Source organism: Zingiber officinale, chromosome 5B (assembly GCF_018446385.1).
Source record: "Zingiber officinale cultivar Zhangliang chromosome 5B, Zo_v1.1, whole genome shotgun sequence".
Taxonomy (NCBI): Eukaryota; Viridiplantae; Streptophyta; class Magnoliopsida; order Zingiberales; family Zingiberaceae; genus Zingiber; species Zingiber officinale.
The window spans coordinates 118,530,301-118,549,430 of record NC_055995.1 but is presented as its reverse complement, the minus strand read 5'-3'; the positions used below and the strand labels follow the sequence as shown (position 1 = coordinate 118,549,430).

The 19,130-nt window shown below is 37.9% G+C and overlaps 3 protein-coding genes across 5 annotated transcripts; 1 reads left to right on the top strand and 2 right to left on the bottom strand.

Moving 5' to 3' along the window:
* The first annotated feature begins 6,983 nt into the window (after positions 1 to 6,983).
* On the top strand, positions 6,984 to 7,951 carry LOC121985565. The gene is made up of 2 exons (XM_042539101.1): positions 6,984 to 7,245; positions 7,323 to 7,951. Exons 1-2 carry the CDS (start codon positions 7,078 to 7,080, stop codon positions 7,842 to 7,844), a joined length of 690 nt encoding a protein of 229 aa, XP_042395035.1. The 5' UTR covers positions 6,984 to 7,077; the 3' UTR covers positions 7,845 to 7,951.
* A 281-nt stretch (positions 7,952 to 8,232) lies between these two features.
* LOC121985564 (nitrate regulatory gene2 protein-like) lies at positions 8,233 to 12,703 on the bottom strand. 3 transcript variants are annotated; one of them, XM_042539098.1, is made up of 6 exons: positions 12,550 to 12,703; positions 11,767 to 11,946; positions 10,488 to 11,664; positions 10,183 to 10,391; positions 9,873 to 10,096; positions 8,233 to 8,951 (listed from the first exon to the last, which is right to left on the bottom strand). In XM_042539098.1, the coding sequence occupies exons 3-6, from the start codon at positions 11,638 to 11,640 to the stop codon at positions 8,336 to 8,338; spliced, it is 2,202 nt and encodes a 733-aa protein (XP_042395032.1). In that variant the 5' UTR covers positions 11,641 to 11,664; positions 11,767 to 11,946; positions 12,550 to 12,703; the 3' UTR covers positions 8,233 to 8,335. The 3 variants fall into 3 exon arrangements, with proteins under 3 accessions (XP_042395032.1, XP_042395034.1, XP_042395033.1); XM_042539100.1 differs by having other exon boundaries at positions 11,767 to 11,864; XM_042539099.1 differs by lacking the exon at positions 12,550 to 12,703 and adding an exon at positions 12,180 to 12,369.
* Positions 12,704 to 15,101: 2,398 nt separating this feature from the next.
* On the bottom strand, positions 15,102 to 19,094 carry LOC121985563. The gene is made up of 3 exons (XM_042539097.1): positions 18,618 to 19,094; positions 15,509 to 15,608; positions 15,102 to 15,280 (listed from the first exon to the last, which is right to left on the bottom strand). The coding sequence occupies exons 1-2, from the start codon at positions 19,003 to 19,005 to the stop codon at positions 15,541 to 15,543; spliced, it is 456 nt and encodes a 151-aa protein (XP_042395031.1). The 5' UTR covers positions 19,006 to 19,094; the 3' UTR covers positions 15,102 to 15,280; positions 15,509 to 15,540.
* Between the last annotated feature and the right edge of the window lie 36 nt (positions 19,095 to 19,130).

Below are 19,130 nucleotides of genomic sequence, written 5' to 3'. Positions count from 1 at the left end.
AGCTCTTCTTGTGATCTAAAAGTGTTTAGATCAAGGTTGTGGGGACCGAGAAGGAGGTCTGAGCTAGCCAAAGGTTTCCGGGGAGTCATCCACCGACGGATTTGGATTGCTCACCTTACAGACAGACGTGGAGTAGGAGCCCTAATCTCCGAACCACGTAAATGTCTTATGTTATGGAAGTGATGATTTGGGTGAGACGCTATTCAGGCCCCCCCCCCCCCTCCTCCTCCTTCACTAGCGGACGTTAAGGTCCCAACAGCATCTATCCTCCAAAGTTCAAGGGGGAGTTTGCGATGTGGAAAAAGTGAATAGAGGTATTTTTCAAAACCGATTTCAAAATTTTATTAATGATCAAAGATGGTTTTGTAGCTCCCAAAGATTAGCAAGGAGAAGAAAAAGAAGAATATCAGTAGACCAAGAAAGAACAAATTGACTTCGTTGCAAACGAACGAGTGAAATACCACCTCCTAAGTGTACTACCGCCGCAGGAAGTTAACAGAATTGGCGCCTACATATCAGTAAAAGAACTCTAGGAGAAATTCCTTGAGTTGTACGAAGGGACTTCCGAAGCTAAGCTCGCGAAATGGCACATCTCCGCAATCAACTGATGAACCTTCGGTTGAAAGAAGGAGAGTCAGTTGCTTAACTACACGCCAAACTAAAGGAGTTGATTACCAGACTCACAAATCTCGGAGAAAATGTAACAAACTAAGATTCACTGAGGTGTGAACTAAACGCTTTCCCAAGATCAACCAAGTGGGCGTCCATAATCGACTCCTATTATATCTCTAAGGATCTAGAGATAAGTTTATTAGAAAGTTTATTTTATACTTTAGAACTTCATGAATCTAAATGTACAAAACAAAGGAAGGAGCCGAATCACAGCATTACCCTAAAGGCAAAAGTGGATGAACCTGACTCCAAAGCTTCTATCGACGAAGACGAAGCAACCCTCATGGTAAGAAACTTTAGTAAATTTTTTAAATATAACAAATTTCACAAGTCGCAGGCAAAGAAACACCTTCGAAGCAAAAGGAATATTCGATGCTACAATTGTCAGGAAGAAGGACATATTAAGGATAACTGCTCTAAACTAAAGAAGAAGAAAAAGAAAAAGGGTCAAGACGAATGAAACAGAGAAACTTAAAAAGCTACGTGGGATGAATCATCGTCTTCTGAATTTGAGATTGAGGCATATGACGGACTGACACTAATGGAGAACCATCAGAGGGATGAAGAAAGTACCTCAGAAATGAAAATCGACGAAAGGGGAGCGTCAATAAACAGAAGCAGCGATGAAGGAATGTTGGATCACGAGGTAAGTGAGGTACATTTCTTATCTCCTGAATAATCATATAAATTTATTAAAATACTTTCTAGAAATATATGCAAATTAAAAAAAGAAAATATATAGTTAAAATTGACCTTAGCAAGTGCATGTCGACTAAAAGATTTTGATAAGTTGAAATTTGAAAACGAAAAACTGAAAGAACAAATAGAATCTTTGAAAAATGACTATGCATACTTAAAATCAAATGTTCTACGAAAGTCAAATTTTAGTAATTATAACATACTTAGTTGGTACATCAAGAACTATAGATGACAAATTAGAAAATTCCCTATAAATTATATTCCACTATAGTTCCCGATAAATCTAGTAGATAAAAACTCATATTGGATTCTAAAATCATATCCAAATTAAATCCTCCATTTAATTGGTTTACTAGGGTAGAAATTACTTTACTTAGAAAAAAATATCATCATACAAACTTTTCTTTAGAATTTTATATTTAAAATTTTTATAATGATAGAATAGCAAATTATCTTTAGATTGAATTTTTTTTTAAAAAATTATAATAAATTTTCATGAATTATTTACTGAAAAATTAATTTTTAATATTAAAAATGTTATTTTGAATATTTTAATTTTTTTCAAATGTTTATTAGGTTTTTCTAGATCAAAATCTATTTTTATTATTTATTTTTCTAAAAATAGGGTTATTCAATGGAACTATTTATTTCTGTTAAAATAAAAAATATTTTTTCATGAATTTTTGTTATTTGTCTAACTACTTTTGTTTTTGACAAAAATTCAGGATTTTTTTGAAATAGGAAAATAATTGTCAAATTATTTTTGTCAAAAGAGAATTACTTAGTACAATTAGAATATTTTTAAAAATTATGTTTAAAAAATCTTAGACTATTATTAATTCTGTTCATTAACCCCTAGCAAACTTTTCACATTTTTTCTAACTTTTTTTTTTTTTGTATTTTTCTTAATTTTTTTTATGTGATAAAAAAGGGAGAGATAGGATTAGGTTAAGGGGACGTATAAAAATTACATATTTATACTTGTGCTTACTTGCAAATTTTCTATTATAATTATAATTTTCATTTAATTAGTCAAATGATTTAATGTTGGTTTAATCCTAATTTAACTTGGGTTGATGTGTAGCACAAAGGGGGAGATTGTATGTACCTTGGGCTAGTTTTGATCTGGTCAAGCGGATTAAGTTAGGTTATGTTAGGTTTAATCCTTGTGTCTAAGTGTGACGAAACTTAGGAACACAAAAAGTCGAGCCGAAGACGTAGCGAGCGAGAAGAATGGCATAGGAAGGGAGTCGATGGACTTGGTGCATCTAAGGGATGAGATGTTGTGAAAGAGTATGCTGACGGAAGAGAATGAAGCACGTGGGGTTTCCAAGGGACGAGAAGCAAGAGAGGAAGACTGCTCGAGAAGAAGGCTAGAAGATGGATTTGGGTGAACCCAATTCTAGATAACGAAAATCACCCAAGTGAATAGAAAAGAGCAGCCGAGTTGTTACCTATCTAGGCGCCTAGAATGGGTCCAAGTGCTCGGACTTCAAGCATTTGGACTAGGTTTAGGCACCTTGCCCAGTTTGGGCGACAAAGACTCCCTTAAGTCTTTGAAGAGTGCTCTCGCGCCTTCTTGGGAGGCACCCTTAAGCCATTGAGGCGCCTTTAATAGTTGTTAGGCTATCTTGCGAAGAGCATAAAACTCTATCATCTTAGAGGTGCCCTGGATCTCTTTAGAGGTGCCTCCAACCAACAATAACATTTTTCCAGAGGTTGTACACAGCCTCCTGGAGCTAGGAATTAAATAACAATTAAATTAGGACTTCTGTAATCACTTCCTAATCTTTTTTCTAAGTTATCAACGGCTGTAAGAGGCTAATCTGCCTTCAACAAAGGAAATTTTTAGTAGAGTTTTTGTTGGATCGATACGCACGTGAGAGGGGGGGTGAATCACGTGGTTTTCAAAAACTAGGTTTCTCGTTTTTAAAATCATGAGTGTGAACGCAACAGAAAGTAAATAAGAAATCTAAAACAAAAACCACAAGAAAACACAGTCAGTTTACTTGGTTCGGACCTTCGACAATTCCTACTCCAAGACCTAGGTCCCGCGGACATACCGATGAGTAATCCACTAAAAACATCTTCCGGTAACTCCGAAAGAGAGAATCGAGTACAAAAAGGATTAGAATAAGTGCAACATACTGCACTCATCCTTTTGCAGAATTTAAATACACAAACAAAATTTGTTACTGTCATTGAAGTATCGAAATGGGAGCGCTCGTATGTCGTTATTGGTCTACCGGCCACGATCAAAAGTCCTCGGAATAATCATCGAGCATTGTAGCTTTGTAGCAGAGTCGTAGTAGAACCCTGAAGCAGTCGGAAGCTTAAGCGGATGCGCAGTAGCTCGTATATGGGTGTCTTATCAAAGCCTTCTCAAGACTACCTTATATAAGGCATGGAAGGCGCCTTCTATAGGCGTTGAAGGTGCCTTTAACCTGGTAATTTGATCCCGAGCATCCTGGCACTTATCCGAGACTGCGTCTAAAATTTATCTTGTGGAAGGCGCCTTCTATGAACAGTACGAAGGCACCTTCAAGTAGTGAAGGTTATAACCTGTAAAACAATTATTAGAATAATAATAATAAGGAGTAATTAATTCTTGTTCTCCTAAGACTAGAAACTAGTCAAGGTCTCAGTTTAGAGATCCAAAATGAACCTAAACTGGACCGACATCTACTGTCCTCTCAACCGGGGTGCGTCCTCACAAGGTCACTCTCCTCCAGTGACTTACCTTAACTTATAAACTTGCCAGTTGTCCTATCTGCAAACCCAACTAGACTTTCTGCCAGATATCCGGTCGGCTCGTTGACCTATCTAGACTTCTCGCCAGATATCTGGTCGGTCCATTGATCTATCTAGACTTCCTCAGACCTGTCAACTCCTGCACACTGCGTTAGTACAATAAATAAAATAGTAAAGTAAAACAGTGTCAACATATTTCAAGATTCACTGGTCCCGTCGACCATGCGTCGGTCACACATTACCTAGGGTCACCTCCCTAGGGTTGCCTAACTTCACTCATTAGGACTTCCATTGTCTGTCTTCACTCACCAGGACTTCCTCCGCCTAGCTTCACTCACTATGGCCCGACTTCACTCACCAGGACTTCCACCACCTAGCTTCACTCACTAAGGTCCGACTTCACTCACCAGGACTTCCACCACCTAGCTTCACTCGCTAAGGTCCGCTTCACTCACCAGGACTTCCACCATCTAACTTCACTCACTAGGGCCCAGCTTCACTCACTAGAACTTCCACCACCTAGCTTCACTCACTAGGGCCCGATTTCACTCACTAGAACTTCCACTTACCTAATCTCTAGTTAGGACTTCTCAATTGTTGATCCTTCGGTTAGGATTTACCCTTTCTAGTCATCTAGTCTTGAATAGACTACTCTCTTCCAAACATCAAGTCATGTTTGGATTAACTCTTAGTCAAACTGACCAGACTTGCGTGCATTGTCAAACATCGAAACCATAGAGGTCAATTGCACCAATAGTTTTTTCAACATCTTAGATTAACAACTACTTAGGTTGTAACCAAGTAAATTTAACCTTCTTATTATTCTCTTTAAAGTTGTTAATTTCTTGCATTTTTATTTTGTTTAATTAACTATGCATAACTAGTCAAGTCAAAAGATCGAGAAAGAGTTTATCTTTCTTTTTCAGGTAATTCCCTCATCTTGCCGGCCTAACATAGTTCAACATGACCAAACTATCTTGAATTGACATGAAGCTAACTCCTATGTATTTAGCTAGTTTTCTAATTATATTCATACTCTCAAATATCAATTTGACCCAATATATTAAGAGTATTGATTTTTTTAATACAAATTAAAATTTTCGAACACATTCATATTTAAAAAATTATTGCTCTAAATATATTATGTCAAATTGATGTTTGAAGACATGAATATAATCAGGAGCCCAAAACTATATGATGGACCAATGACCTCAAATTGACACGATATCAGTTCCTATGTGTTCGATTAGTTTTCCTGATTATATTTATGTCCTCAAACTTTAATTTAACACAATATATTGAGAGTAGTGATTTCTTTTAAACATGAATTAAAATTTTTAAATATATTTGTGTTAAAAAAATCACTGCTCTTAATATATTGAGTCAAATTTATATTTGAGGATATAAATATAATCTGAAAAACTAGACGAACACATAAAAATTAATTTCATGTTAATTTGATGAGGTTTGGTCCACCAGCTGATTTTGCTCAAAACCGACTTATGGACCATGAATTGAATTTTTCAAATACATTCGTATTCAAAAATCACTGATCAATATATTGAGTCGAATTGATATTGAAGGGCATAAATATAATTAGAACTAATCGAATATATAAGAATTAGTTTCATGTCAATTTGAAATCGTTTGGTCCATCAACTAATTTTGTCCAAAATCGATTTTGATACAAAAGCAAATTGATTAGTCGACTGATTTGCTCGAAACTTCGGCTAGAGAAATTGATTCGACTGATATTAAAAATCAACAGATTAATTTTTAAACATAAATCGATTCAACTGATTTTTTTTATCAGTCAATTAATTAGAGGTAAAATAGAAAATAGATATATAATTTAGTAATTTTAAAACTAATCTAAGTAATTTGAAAAATTACCTACCTGTTCGGTATAAAATTGTATTTTATTTAATTACTTTCCCAACCTCTGGACCAAATGAAGTGCAATGTTACATGGAAACCATTTCCCTTCTTTTATTGCAATTAATTATACAACGTCCAAGTTAATTACCTAAACAGACTAAACACGTTGGATTATTTTATTCATCATCTCACTTTACGTCCATTTTCACTCTTGTTCTCCTGCCCAAAGTAGCCGAACAATACCGTCCAGGTTCATGGAACCTTATCATCTCCATCCCTTTAGGAATTTATAAATTCCCTCGCACGATGCTGCATGCAACTTTGAACCAATTGCTAGATTCACATAATTCAATGGCGATCTGCATGCAAAGATTATCCATAGCATTATGCTTAGTCACCCGTTTGCTTATCATGCTCATAGTTCTGATTGACACAGCTCGACCAATTAGGAGAATCCCTTGTTTGTCCCTACCCAATTGGCTTCTCCATTGGAGAACCACACAACACCACTAGCACTCAAATTAACTTCTCTTTCGCACTTCTCCATTGATCTGTATCTACAGCACACACACTGATTCATTCATTAATTAATTGTTTAGAATTATCAGTTTTTACACTGTATAAATCTTGAAAGATCAACGGCACTTTAACGTTTTTATTTCTTAAGAGGACCATGAGATGCATGTGACAGTACTATGAAATTTGGACTCAGGTAAAAGAACGAAACAAGAAGAAGCAGGGGATCGAATTAAACGTCAAGCAAGCTGATTTATGCAATGCAAACTGCAATGCAATGTAACGCAATTGAATGTGTGTTTTTCTGTTGCGAAGAAGGCGATTGGACAAAACATGTGTGCTTGTTGTCAGCTTGCGCTGTCGTCTTGGTGCTGTGGAGTTAGTGGCACCACGTCCATTTGCATTAACTTCACGTCCCAATGATCCTCTATAAATAACCACATAGTCACACTCTCCTTTCCAACAACATAGCTACGACCGTTGCATTCATCGTCAGAGCTCCTTCAACCGAGAAGAATTAGGGCATTCAGTTAGCTAGCTAGCTAGTGTACGTAGTGATTGATGGAGTGGAGGAAGGGCTATTTGGATCTTGTGCTGGTGCCTTTAGGCCTCCTCCTCCCACTCGTCTACCACCTCTGGCTCTGGTACAGAGTCCGGTCCAAGCCGCTGCACACCATCATCGGCATCAACTCTGTTGGCCGTCGTCTTTGGGTCGAAGCCATGATGAAGGTATATATGTCCATTGAAAGCTCAAATCTTTATATATATGTAAATTTTTCTCTTTCGCATTTTTGTGTTTAAATTAGGACAATGACAAGAAGAACATATTGGCGGTGCAAACGATCCGGAACACGATCATGGGGTCGACGCTGATGGCCACCACCTCCATCCTCCTCAGCTCCGGCCTCGCGGCCGTCCTCAGCAGCACCTACTCCGTCAAGCGGCCGCTGTACGACTCCGTCTTCGGCGCGCACGGCGAGTTCATGGTGGCACTCAAGTACGTGTCCCTCCTCGTCGTCTTCGTCTTCGCCTTCCTCTGCCACTCCCTCTCCATCCGGTTCGTCAACCAGGCCAACTTCCTCATCAACGTCCCTCTCTCTGACTCCCTCGTCACCGTCGCCTACGTCGCCGACCTCCTCGAGAAGGGCTTCGCCCTCAACACCGTCGGCAACCGCCTCTTCTACGCTGCCCTGCCGCTGCTCCTCTGGATCTTCGGCCCTCTGCCCGTCGTCTTCTCCTCCCTAACCATGGTGCTCATTTTGTACAACCTCGATGTGGTGTATGAGGAACGAGGCAAAAGTAAAGACGACGAGAAGGGCTGCGTGTAAACCATTAGCCAGCACCCAACACAAAGGTGGCCGGCAAATTAATAATACCATAGATTTAAAATGGTTCCTGCCTTTACGCTGTTGCGGTTGATCATACTTTTCTTCAGTGCTCCAAACCACAAATAATGCTTAATTAGGCCGTATTATCCCTTATTATTATTATTATTATTATTATATAAAGCTTTGTGTTGTCCAGTTATTGTCATATCGTTTCGCATGTTCGGAAATACAATAAGGAATATTCCATTCTAAAGACTTAAGGATAGTAATCCTTGTAAATATATATACCACGAGTTTTTTTTAAAAAAAAAATCTTGTAAATCACTAAAAAAAACTTGGGCCGTCGATTCAAGGGTTTGCAAAACGATATTAGGCACAAATTTGCCAATTTACCAGAAATATAATAAATAGGTTAAACTTCTAAAATAAATCTATCGTCAAAGCTGCCACTACTTTTACAAGTTAATAACAAGAAGACCACTACGTTGGAATTACGGTTCTGCACTCCCGTCTCCGTCACGCACCAAGCATTCGTACCCGTTCGCCGACCTCGCCGCGAACTCCGACAGCGAGCTGACGGCCACCGACATCCCCGCGCATAGTACTCTCCTAGCCATCTCTGCCGTCGCCGGCGTTCCTCCCTGGTCGTCCCCCTCCGCGTCCGCCGCCTCCATCCCGCTCACCGACGCGATCCCCGCCGCGAAGAAGTCCAGGCCGTCCACCACCTGCGCCACCCCCAACGACTCCAGCAGCCGAGACCACCGCGCGCACACCGCGAGAGCCGGAGGCGCGCCGCCTGCGGAGGGACGAGGAGGGGAGAGCGGGGACCGCGCGCCGCCGCCGTCAACCTGGTCGCCGCAGCGGAGGGCCCACCTGGCCAGAGCGCGGGCGTAGGCCCGCTGCGCCTCCGCCCAGATCTCGAGGCACGCGCGCCAGTTCCGGAGCTCCGCCTCCAAGGCGGCGGCAGATCGGGCTTGCCTAGGCGGCGGCGGGATAACCGCCTCGTCCAATACCTTCCCGGCGGAGAGGATCAGGAGCTTGGCCTCGTCTATTGTGCGCTTCTGGATCCGGTGGCAGTCGGCTGTGGTCCTCCACATCTTCGCTAACCTGCGCCGCAATCGCCAAATGTACAAATTAGACGGACGTGATTTGACGTTGCTCCAAACTCGGTGTATCCCCACCATCCGTGGTAACAAGCAAACCAAACAAAATAAAGAGCACAACTCTGTCTCATCTGTAGCTTGTTTAACCCAGTGTTTTGAAAACCGGACCGGACCGGCCGGTCCGACCGGTTGAACCGCGAACCGGCCCTTATTCCGGTCCGGTCCATCATTAAAACCGAAAAATACAAAAAAAAAAAAAAAAAAAAAACCGGTCAAAACCGTTGAAAACCGGTCAAACCCGCTTAAAATCAGTTAAAACCGGTCAAAATCGCTCGAAATCAGTTAAAATCATAGGTTTAATCAGGATTGAAGCATGATTTATATATATATATATAACGGTTGAACCACCAGTTTGACTGGTCAAACCTTAAAAACCTCGACCCGATTATCGCACCGGTTCAGTGGCCCGGTCCGGTTTTCAAAACATTTAACCCTTCCAGAACCAACTATATTCTGATCAGTGGTCCCATTTTTTCTTTTTCCTATTCAATGGTGCAATAATGGAGACTCAATTTCATCCCTGATGCAATTTTACATGATCTAAAAAATGGTAGATGCAAGTGACAAGAATGAACAAGATGTCGTATAACAATTGGTTCCTCCTTGATACAACTCTTACCTAAGTGAGAATAATAGAAAATGCAAACATTGTCCTGCTTTTACTAGGACATACACATAAGTCTCTTTGCAGTAGCTTAGTGTTTGAGAATTCAACTTTAGAAATTTAGTAGTTTATTTGTTATACTACTTTATAGTATAGCTTTAGAACATACATTATTCATCTATAGAACGACTTCTTTGTCATACTTGGTTAGTCTAGTGGCATTAATTGAACATGAAAAATAAGCAGAAGTTTGAAGCATACCCTTGCAATAACTCGATCAGCTGTGGATGCAATTCTTCATCCCGCAGAGTTTCAATTCTTCTTGAAACTGACTCAACTGAATGTATAGAAATTTTTAACTGAGTATGTAGATCTCTTACTGTTGATCTTGTTTTGTCAACAGATGAAGTCTCTTTACCATAGACATCTTGGTTTCTCATTTGCATGTGTTTCCTTTCAAATGCTATTCTTAAGCGTTCTCCAGCCTGCGACGTAAAAACATGATCTTAGATAATATCAACCTCCTCAATTGGATGGATCCAAAGTAGACCTTGCAAATCACAAGAACTACCTTAACCTCCTCATACAACTTCTTCTCCCATTCATATAATCTATCCAATGTTGACTGGTGGTTTCCTGATGTCGTCCATGACTCCTCCGAGTAATCACTGCTGCTTTCATAATCATCACATCCTGAACTGGAAAAGGCATTAAAGAACCTAGAAGAGGATGAACGCGAAGATGCAGACCGGAAGAGGGCAACTGGATTCATCATTTTAGCTGTAGCAGAAATGCAGGTGATATATTAAAACCATAATACTAAATTCAGAATCATTTCGTACTATATAACTTTATTGGAGAACTTGAATCAAATACCAGCAATTTCAGTTGAACTTGAAGCATAGTGAGCTCTGCTCGCATTCAACAATACTGAAACCTCATGAGCACAGTCACAAATCCGCAAAAATTGACTTTCGATATCTTTCATGATTTCTGGCATGCTTTTTGGCCTTCGGTTTAAGTACACAGTAAAACCTGGGGTTTCTTCTGCAGGCTTTATCTTCCCTGCCATTCCCTTCTCTCTGGTTATTTTAAGTTCTATGGCATCTTTTGTTTCTGATATTCGAATATCGTTGATACTCTTAGTGTGAAACTTCTTAATTCCTTGCACATTAGGCTCTTTACATATGGCTGCTGAAGAATCTACACTTGCCCCGCTCATTCTAGTATCATTTGAATCAACTTCGCATGCTTCATTCTGAGTTTCTATCTGCGCAGGCTTGTCTTCCCCGGTTGCTCCTTCTTCTTCCAATTCCGGAATTCCTTCTTCTTCTCTTACTTGCCTTAGTCCTGCTACATCATCGTCGTTCATCATGTGAACTGAATTACTCTGGTATGTGTATCCATAAGTGTCTAGTGAAGAGAAAGGATTCCAAAAGGAGTCCCACTGTGGATTTTGTGGTGACGGTGGAGGGAAGTTCGGTCTCTCATAAGTTGATGAAAAGAATGTCGAATGCCATGGGGAAGCCTGCGCAGTGAAATATGTATCACTTCCATCATGCTCCATAGGGTAATAAGAGTTGATTCTCACTGTCTCTGATGGTTGAGGATGCTCTTCAACAGAAACCGAAGGACTCCCTCCCGATCTCAAATATCTCGAAACATGAAAATTACTTCCCTGGGACTGATTTGTGTGTGATGCAGAGTTGAGTGGAACCCCCATCCTTTTCTCATATTGGTCAAGTGCTGGTACAGTGGATTTGAATGGAATGCCTATCATTTCCGGGCTTGATTTCTTCACAGGCATGAATGGAGACATAGTGAATGCTTCTGAGAAGGTGTCATGTTGCTCATCGGCATCAACAAAATTGCAAAGAGCGTGAGAGACTCGTTTTAGAGACTGAATATAAGCAATGTGCCCTGAAGCAAAGCGGTTCCTTTGCTCAACAGCCTGTTTTATGAAGTTTCTTCTGTCTTTGCAGAGCTGGACAGCCTCCTCATCTTCCAACCTCGAAGCCGAACATCCCATCTCTTGAAGGATGGTGAAGATTTCCTGAGGTATGAAGTATAAACTGACGTTCAACTTATTTTTGGAACTAGATCCTTCAACAATTATGAACTAAAATTGATATGCACAAGTATTGAAGGAACTTACGAACAGTGGAGGTAACTAGAGTAATTTTCTGAAACCCTTTTCCTTCACAAGATGGGACCGAGCAAAGAAAATGCAGTAAGCAGAAACCCTTCACCAGACTGAATATTGAGATTAAGTTAACTCGGTTAGATTCTTAGCTTCAAAGTTTTACCATTGTGACTCTTATTTCTTCACGTAATACTGAAATGATTAACAAAAAGACAGAATCAAGGGGTTGAGATAAAAAATGAAGAAAAACATGATGAAGAAGAAGATGATCTGATGGTTTGAACTTCCATGCCCTAAAGGACAGAAGAAAAACCATGATCGGAGGATCTGACGAAAATTAATTAGTTACCGGAGAAGACAATCCCTAAAAAAACAGAAGAAAAAACGAGTACTCTTAGTTCAACAGGCTAAAAAAGAAAACATACATGTGGATCTCTTGACTGGAATAACATAAATGAACAAATCTAAGAAAGAAAATCTTGCAAAACAAAGTCTGAAGTCTTGATCCAGCCGTCTACACAAACCGATAAACCTGGTTTGGAAGAAGGTATTCCGTATTCCACCACCACCACATGAAGAAAAAAGGACAAAGCAGTAAAAGCGTCGCATTAAAACTCTGAAATGCGCAGTTAAGGCGTAAAAACAAGGAGAAAAATGACAAAAACTCATAAAAGATCAATAGGAAATCTCCCTTCCACGAATAGTGGTACATTCAACTCCGCAAATCGTTCATCTAAAGAAGGTAGAAAGACAAACAGATAATAATAAAAAAAAAAAAAAGGGGAAAAATCATACCTTGGAGCGAAACCTTCACCTTCGCAAGACATGAGAGGAATCCAATTCCGCTGCACAAGGAACTGGAATCAATTAAGCTTTCCTCATCTGAGAAACTCCATCAATGAGAGCGAGATGTTAGAGAAAAAGAGAGAGGCAACGGTCAAATGAGGAATGGAGGAGCACAGCACCAGCGCAGCGCATATAAAGGAGAGTACTACTTAAGCACGAACTTTACCCTTCTCGTTCTCCGTAATTACAAGAACAACACTATTACAAAGTCAACATGTAACATTTGGTATTGTTTTAATTAATTTATTCGCCCGCACATATTTTGTCCCAATTTTCATTAATGCACATGAAGATGAAGTTAATCATCACAGCAATTAGAAACTAAATTTAGCTTTTTTTTAAGCAAATGCTTAGATCGGCTAATATCTTCTTGAATCTGGAGCCCTCTCTGCTCATTAAACGGCAATTATTTTTTTAGCAAAACAATTCGATCAGTACAAATTTATTCATTTAAAATCTTAATAAATTTTTAAAAACCATTAATGAATAATATATAATTTAGTACGTGCGGGGGGCAAACGAGTAATTTGGCACTAGGCAGGAGATGGTGGATGCAGTAGCAGAATTCTCGGATGTATTTTTGCGGGATTTGGGAAGCCAATTAATACTAATGACACAATTAGGGAATTAAATTAAAGGGCTAGAATTTAAGACAAATTTTTTTTTTAAAAAAAAAGTAATATTTGAACCGGCTGGATAAAGCAAAAAAAGATAGAAAGGGAATCGGGTGGGGCCCATGCAAAAGCACCTCATTTATCTCCTATATAAATTCCTATGCGGATAAATATGTCGATATTCAATATCCGAACACTGATTTATTAGAACAGAAAAAAAAAATGATGTTCCCTCGTTGCTACAATCTCTAATGGATCGTCTTCTTCTACTCATCAAACTCGGAAGCCCTCAAGCTTTGCAGCCTTAATCTTCCTCTTCCATCTCTGCACGAAGAATGAAAGCTCTGTTCCTCCGCGGAAGGCCACAAGGCCGTGGCTCACTGTACTGGCGCTGCACCGTCGTGCCCAAGGTCTCAGGGAACAACGGGAATCTTAAAGGTTCTTCTTCCGCAGACAGGCGAACAGACAATTTTGATGCATATATCACATAACTTTTGGATTCATTCATTTTTTGTTTGGGAATGTGTTCGCTGCTCTTTGATCATGCGTCGTATCATGCTCAAACTGTGTACGTGAAAAAAATAAAAATAATGATAATCCTAGTTAATTTCATCGATTATTTTTAGGATGATCGATTCGGTCCCACAAAAGTTTTTCATCGGTCATCAGGATAAATCGGAAAGCGCACGCGGTGGCCGACCTAGAAGCCCAGCATCCTTTGATTACCGCTCCCCATTTGAAGGAAAAATTTCTACAAATACGTCGTATCTAGGATTCGAACCGCGAATATTTGAGAGACAACTTAAATATCCTACCGTGGTATCATAACTCCGGGGACAACTGTGTACGTAAAAAGGATCTTTGGTTTTGGGTTTTGATCATCCCAACAAATTTACCAGAGTTCCAGAGCATTAAAACATAATAAAGCAGCAGTCGACAGAGTCCTCCTCGATCTCTGGAAAAGCAGCGTCATGGTAGGAAGAACAACAGCTTTGGTTAAAGATGAGAAACCACTGGCAATAATGATCTGAAGATATAAGAAACAATGCATAATAGACGGCTAAATAGAATAGAATGGAATAGAATGATTCATTTTTCATATATAATTTATACTTTCTTTTTAAAATTACATTATTTTATAATTAATATTTAATGAAATAATAATAAAATGAATCACTCTTTTCCTGAGAATCTTGTAACCACTCTTATCAGTTGGAGTTGTCTGCTCTCTCAGTTTCTTGCCAGCAAAGAATTTTTGTCTTTACCTTTTTTTAAAATTTAAAAAAAAGAAGAAAATTGATATTCTTAGGACAGAGGAGAGGAGTCATAGGCCTGAGATTTGATTTGTGATGGTACATGAAAACATATCAGGAATCAAGATTTGTGTCCCAGGAAAGATGTCTCCTCTTTAGCCATTGAGGGAAAATAATAATAATAATAATAATAATAATAATAATAATAATGAAAAACCAAAAAAAAACTTTTAATTTATTTCTACAGAGTAAATACTACTGTGTGCCACATATTATGAAAAATATGTGCAGTTTTTATTTTTATTTTTTAAAAAATAGTAATTCAGCATGCACTGGCACTTCCTATATTTGAATGTTAAAACAACACAATGTGATACAAAAATAATCTATTAAAAGATTATGATTATATAACAGAATACGCCAGTTAACTGACAAGAACAACAGTTCTCTAGAATTTTTGTAAAACATATCGTTTTGTTTAATAAATAGTTACTGAACACCAGAAAATTAAAAAAAAATTGAGAAGTTGAAGTAGCATCAGAAGATAGCTTTAGCAAAGAAAGCCACACATTACTATGCTCTGAGTGAATTGTTCGATGTTAAGTTTAACGAGAAGAGTTTTTTGTGAGAGAAGCTAAAGGTTACTGGCTTTCTAAAATAGCACTCATAGTAGAACCAGTAGCACATACATCGATAAGTTGCAACAAGATTAAAGGGAAAACGAAAACAAATTGCACAGGTGATGTATGCTTCGCCTATTTACATCCCTTGGATTGCAGGGCACAACAGCTAAATTATTTACAAGGCGTGAATCTGCATTGAAGAATCATATAAAATAATCAGCAAAATATGCTAAAATTAAGTCTGAAAACTACCAATAAGAATACAGTGGTTATGCAATAGTAGATGGATATGACCTTAGATCAGTGTTCCAGATTTTTATTAGTTAAATTATTGTGATGCAACCATTTGAGTGTAATGCAGAAGCATATATTCTAGAAAAAAAATATCAACAAATGTATGTGAAACAAAATTTCTCACCAAGCCCAGCTCCGTCCATCAGAAGAGACAAATCAATCTTCATCATCTGACTGTGCTGATGCCTTCTTCATATTCTTCTTTACAAAACGCGGAGAGACACCTGTATGGTTGATTTTGCTATGTTATGACAGCAAAACTCATCAAGCAAAGTAACCAAATCAAAAAGAAGCAGCAGCAGAGTAAATCCTGGCTAAATGGAGTTTAGCTTTATGGATATCGTCCACCACTGATACTATATGTCACTAATAATATTCAAATTTATTAAATCACTTTTAATGACCTCAAATCACTACCATGTGATCCTACCGTTTGTCCATAAACACAACATCAAAGCTTGAAAGAAAAAAAAAAGGGCATTTCTGATACAGTTTAAGAAATTTTAAGTTGCGTGTTCAAGTGAACTATGCTATTTTTTAAACAATGAAAAAGAAGCCAAATTATACATAGCACACCTAAATGAAATCTACATGTAAAATAATGTGCCATCTCCTGACCAGCTTCAAATATATTTATGTTATTTATTTATTGCTCAGTAAGTACAAGTTCGTTTACATCTTTTTGTTTCGACTGCCATAGCATTGCCAAAGTATTGTTGGATAAACGCCACAAGATTCACATATCACAGGAGCTGTAATTGAGTTTACATCATGTGAACCAGAGCCCAGACTGTTTTAAATAAAATTAAGACGACTAAGCAAAGAGTTTCACTATAAATTCCTATTTAGGCATGTTCAATGGTCTCATCTGCATTCAAGAACTTTAGAGAGCCTCGAAGTTTACTTAGTTCTTAAAACATAAGGAGTTCATCTAATTTATTGGAGAAAAAAAACTTATGCTGCATCCGGTATCTGAAAATTTGTGGAGTATTTTATCTTTCTATTCTCAGTTTATAGAAAATATTTTTTTAAAAAAAAAAGAGTAAAAAATGGATATGTTAAAACTTAAAATATAAAATAGTATTGTGAGAATTTTTATTAAATTATTGTGGCAATTCAAGTTCATTTTTCATAACTATTTCAACCAACTTCATAAATGTATATTTTATATTTATTATAACTAGAATCAAACATGTTAATAATAAGATTTTAATGACTATACAAATTCACTTAGAGAAAATTAGCCAAATTATTTATAAATTGTAGAAGATACAAATACAAGTTTTGCTGAAAGTAGGAAAAGAGAAGTATAACTTATCAAATTCAACTGTTTACATTAACTTCCATGCACATTGAAACAAAGTACATTATAATTATTAGAACATGTATTATTTATTTTCATCTACTAAGCTTATCTCAAACTATGGTGAGTCATGCATGCTGTTGTTTTCGTTAATAATCTTCTCATTGTCATTAGTCAAAGATATTATAGACATGCAAAATATGATTCTACAAAAAGATAGTTTTACATGATGATTTTAAAGAATACAACAAACAGACTCACTGGTCCAAGATTTGTAAGTCATTTTAGCAAATGAAAAAAGAATAATCCATGTGATAATATTGCACTTAATTTACAACCATAATGTGGATAGGTATATTTGATAAATTTTATTTTCCCTTTGTCTACTTTCAAGGACACTTATGTTTGTATGTTTTACAATGTCTGAATGATTTGGTTAATTTTCTATAAGTGGATTTGTATAGTTATTAGAATAGTGCCTCACCCTCTAAGCATTATTAACAAATGTGATTGTGATTATAATAAATATAAAATACACATTTAGAAAATTAGTCAACACAGATAAAATTGAATAACAGGGATAATGTGATGAGAATTGGAATAACAAGTTTCACATATGATTTGCAAAAGAAGAAATATACCAAGCCAAAGAGTTTACTTTTTCATCATCATTCCTAATAGGTTTAAACCAAGGGTAAAAATGGACGCACATTCATTTTCCTCTTACTTTCTATCCCTCTCAAAATCTCTTAGAAGCTAGGGTAAAACACCATAATTGGTCACCTAACACCTAAAATTTTCATAAAACTTGCTAAACTAATAGTTGCAACTGGGAACCAAAAAAGGTCTTTAGATTATTAATGAAGCAAGAAAATTCTCACTGAAAAGAAAAATTACAGTTATTGTAGGGGGAATAGAATAACCAATCTTGCTGCAAAGTCAGAAATACTTCTTACTGAATTGCTAAAAGCGTTTGCTTGGTATAACAATTAGAAGTTATGATATCTCATACCAATGCTTTTAGAATCATGGTCTTTATGGAAGCACATGCATAGGCTGTTGGAATTGTGTGAATTTTCAATTGGAAAAATTCAACTCAACCTAGTTGTTCAGTTCAACTATTATATTATGTATATCAAAAAATGGAAAGAACAAATATAATTATTTAGTTTAAGCTTACTTCAATTGAATTGTTAAACAATGAAAAAGGACAAGATTTAGAAATGAAAAAGGATGTAGTAAGTGTAAAGGAGTTATTTTTAGATAGTCCAAAAAAATTTTACTTGAGTTGAGCTTGATGTGAGATTTTCTTTTCGCAAACAAATTTCTAACAAACTACTAAAATCAAGAATACTTTCACTAGAAATATAAACTAATGAATGATAAGTTGGTGAAGAGGAATAACTTACACGTTTGTTCAGATGATGAGAGGACTGAAATAATTATGAAACATTCGATAAAATTGTGTTGCCTAAAGAAGATTACCATGTTTCACATAAAAAATTTGGTATTTTTTCCACAACCACTAGTTGCACGTGGACTATGCAGCAACTGGGCCAATGTCGTTTGCATACCATTTTTAAAACTTAAAGTTACACTTGGGCGAGCCATTGGAGTATCTATGCAAGGTTTTCTGCCATATTTTCTATCCCTATTCTACAAGGAAACCTGAAATCAAACTCTCTATACTCAAATGCCAGCAACCCTAATTCTGCAGAGTTCCTAGAATTTCTACATCTATGGGATAAATATTTACTTGAGATAAATATGAAAATTTCTAAAAGCTTACCTGAAGCAAACCTTTATTAAAAGAACAAACAGATCTAACGACTAAGAAGCCTCAAAAGACTAACTTTACTAAAGCGATGAAGAAACGAAATAAAGGTATATCATTTAATCTAGTAGACAAAGGCCAAAACTGATCCATCACCGTCAACGAAGTAAGCCGAAGAAGGCCACCCGCGGACAGTTGTCAGGGACATGCTCTCCTCCTCCGTCAGAGGATTCGCTAGCTTTTTCACCACATCCACCACTCCGCCGGCCCGTCTGGGCGGGGGAAACCAATAGGAGGATCCCGGAACGAAAGGGAGCCAATCCGGAGCCGCCCTTCGTACAGAGATCGCGCGAACAGCATCCTCAAGGCGTCGGAGGCTGAGGACGTCGACATCAACCTCGCCCTCGCCTTCGCCCTCACCGGCGTCAGCCTCGGCGGCGAGGTCGATCTCAATGATCCGCGCGTGAGAGCGTTCTCGGACGGCGATGAGGCGGTTGAAAGGGAAGGCATCGCGAATTCGAAGGTGGGAGAAGACGCGAGCCATCGATTCGAACGGGAAGGAGGAAAGGAAATGGGGGAACCGGCGGAGAGAGAGGCGGATTAGAACGGAACCGCTGGAAGAATATAACTCTACATCCACCACCTAATCCTACGCGGAATTCTTACGCG

Coding starts and splice junctions, on each gene's coding strand:
- LOC121985564 (XM_042539098.1), bottom strand. CDS start 11,640: ATGGGATGTTCGGCTTCGAGGTTGGAAGATGAGGAGGCTGTCCAGCTC. Junction 10,392..10,487: donor AAGTTCAACTGAAATTGCTG/GTATTTGATTCA, acceptor TTTCTGCTACAG/CTAAAATGATGAATCCAGTT. Junction 8,952..9,872: donor CTGATCGAGTTATTGCAAGG/GTATGCTTCAAA, acceptor ATTGCGGCGCAG/GTTAGCGAAGATGTGGAGGA.
- LOC121985563 (XM_042539097.1), bottom strand. CDS start 19,005: ATGGCTCGCGTCTTCTCCCACCTTCGAATTCGCGATGCCTTCCCTTTC. Junction 15,609..18,617: donor TTCGGCTTACTTCGTTGACG/GTGATGGATCAG, acceptor TCAACCATACAG/GTGTCTCTCCGCGTTTTGTA.
- LOC121985565 (XM_042539101.1), top strand. CDS start 7,078: ATGGAGTGGAGGAAGGGCTATTTGGATCTTGTGCTGGTGCCTTTAGGC. Junction 7,246..7,322: donor GGGTCGAAGCCATGATGAAG/GTATATATGTCC, acceptor TGTTTAAATTAG/GACAATGACAAGAAGAACAT.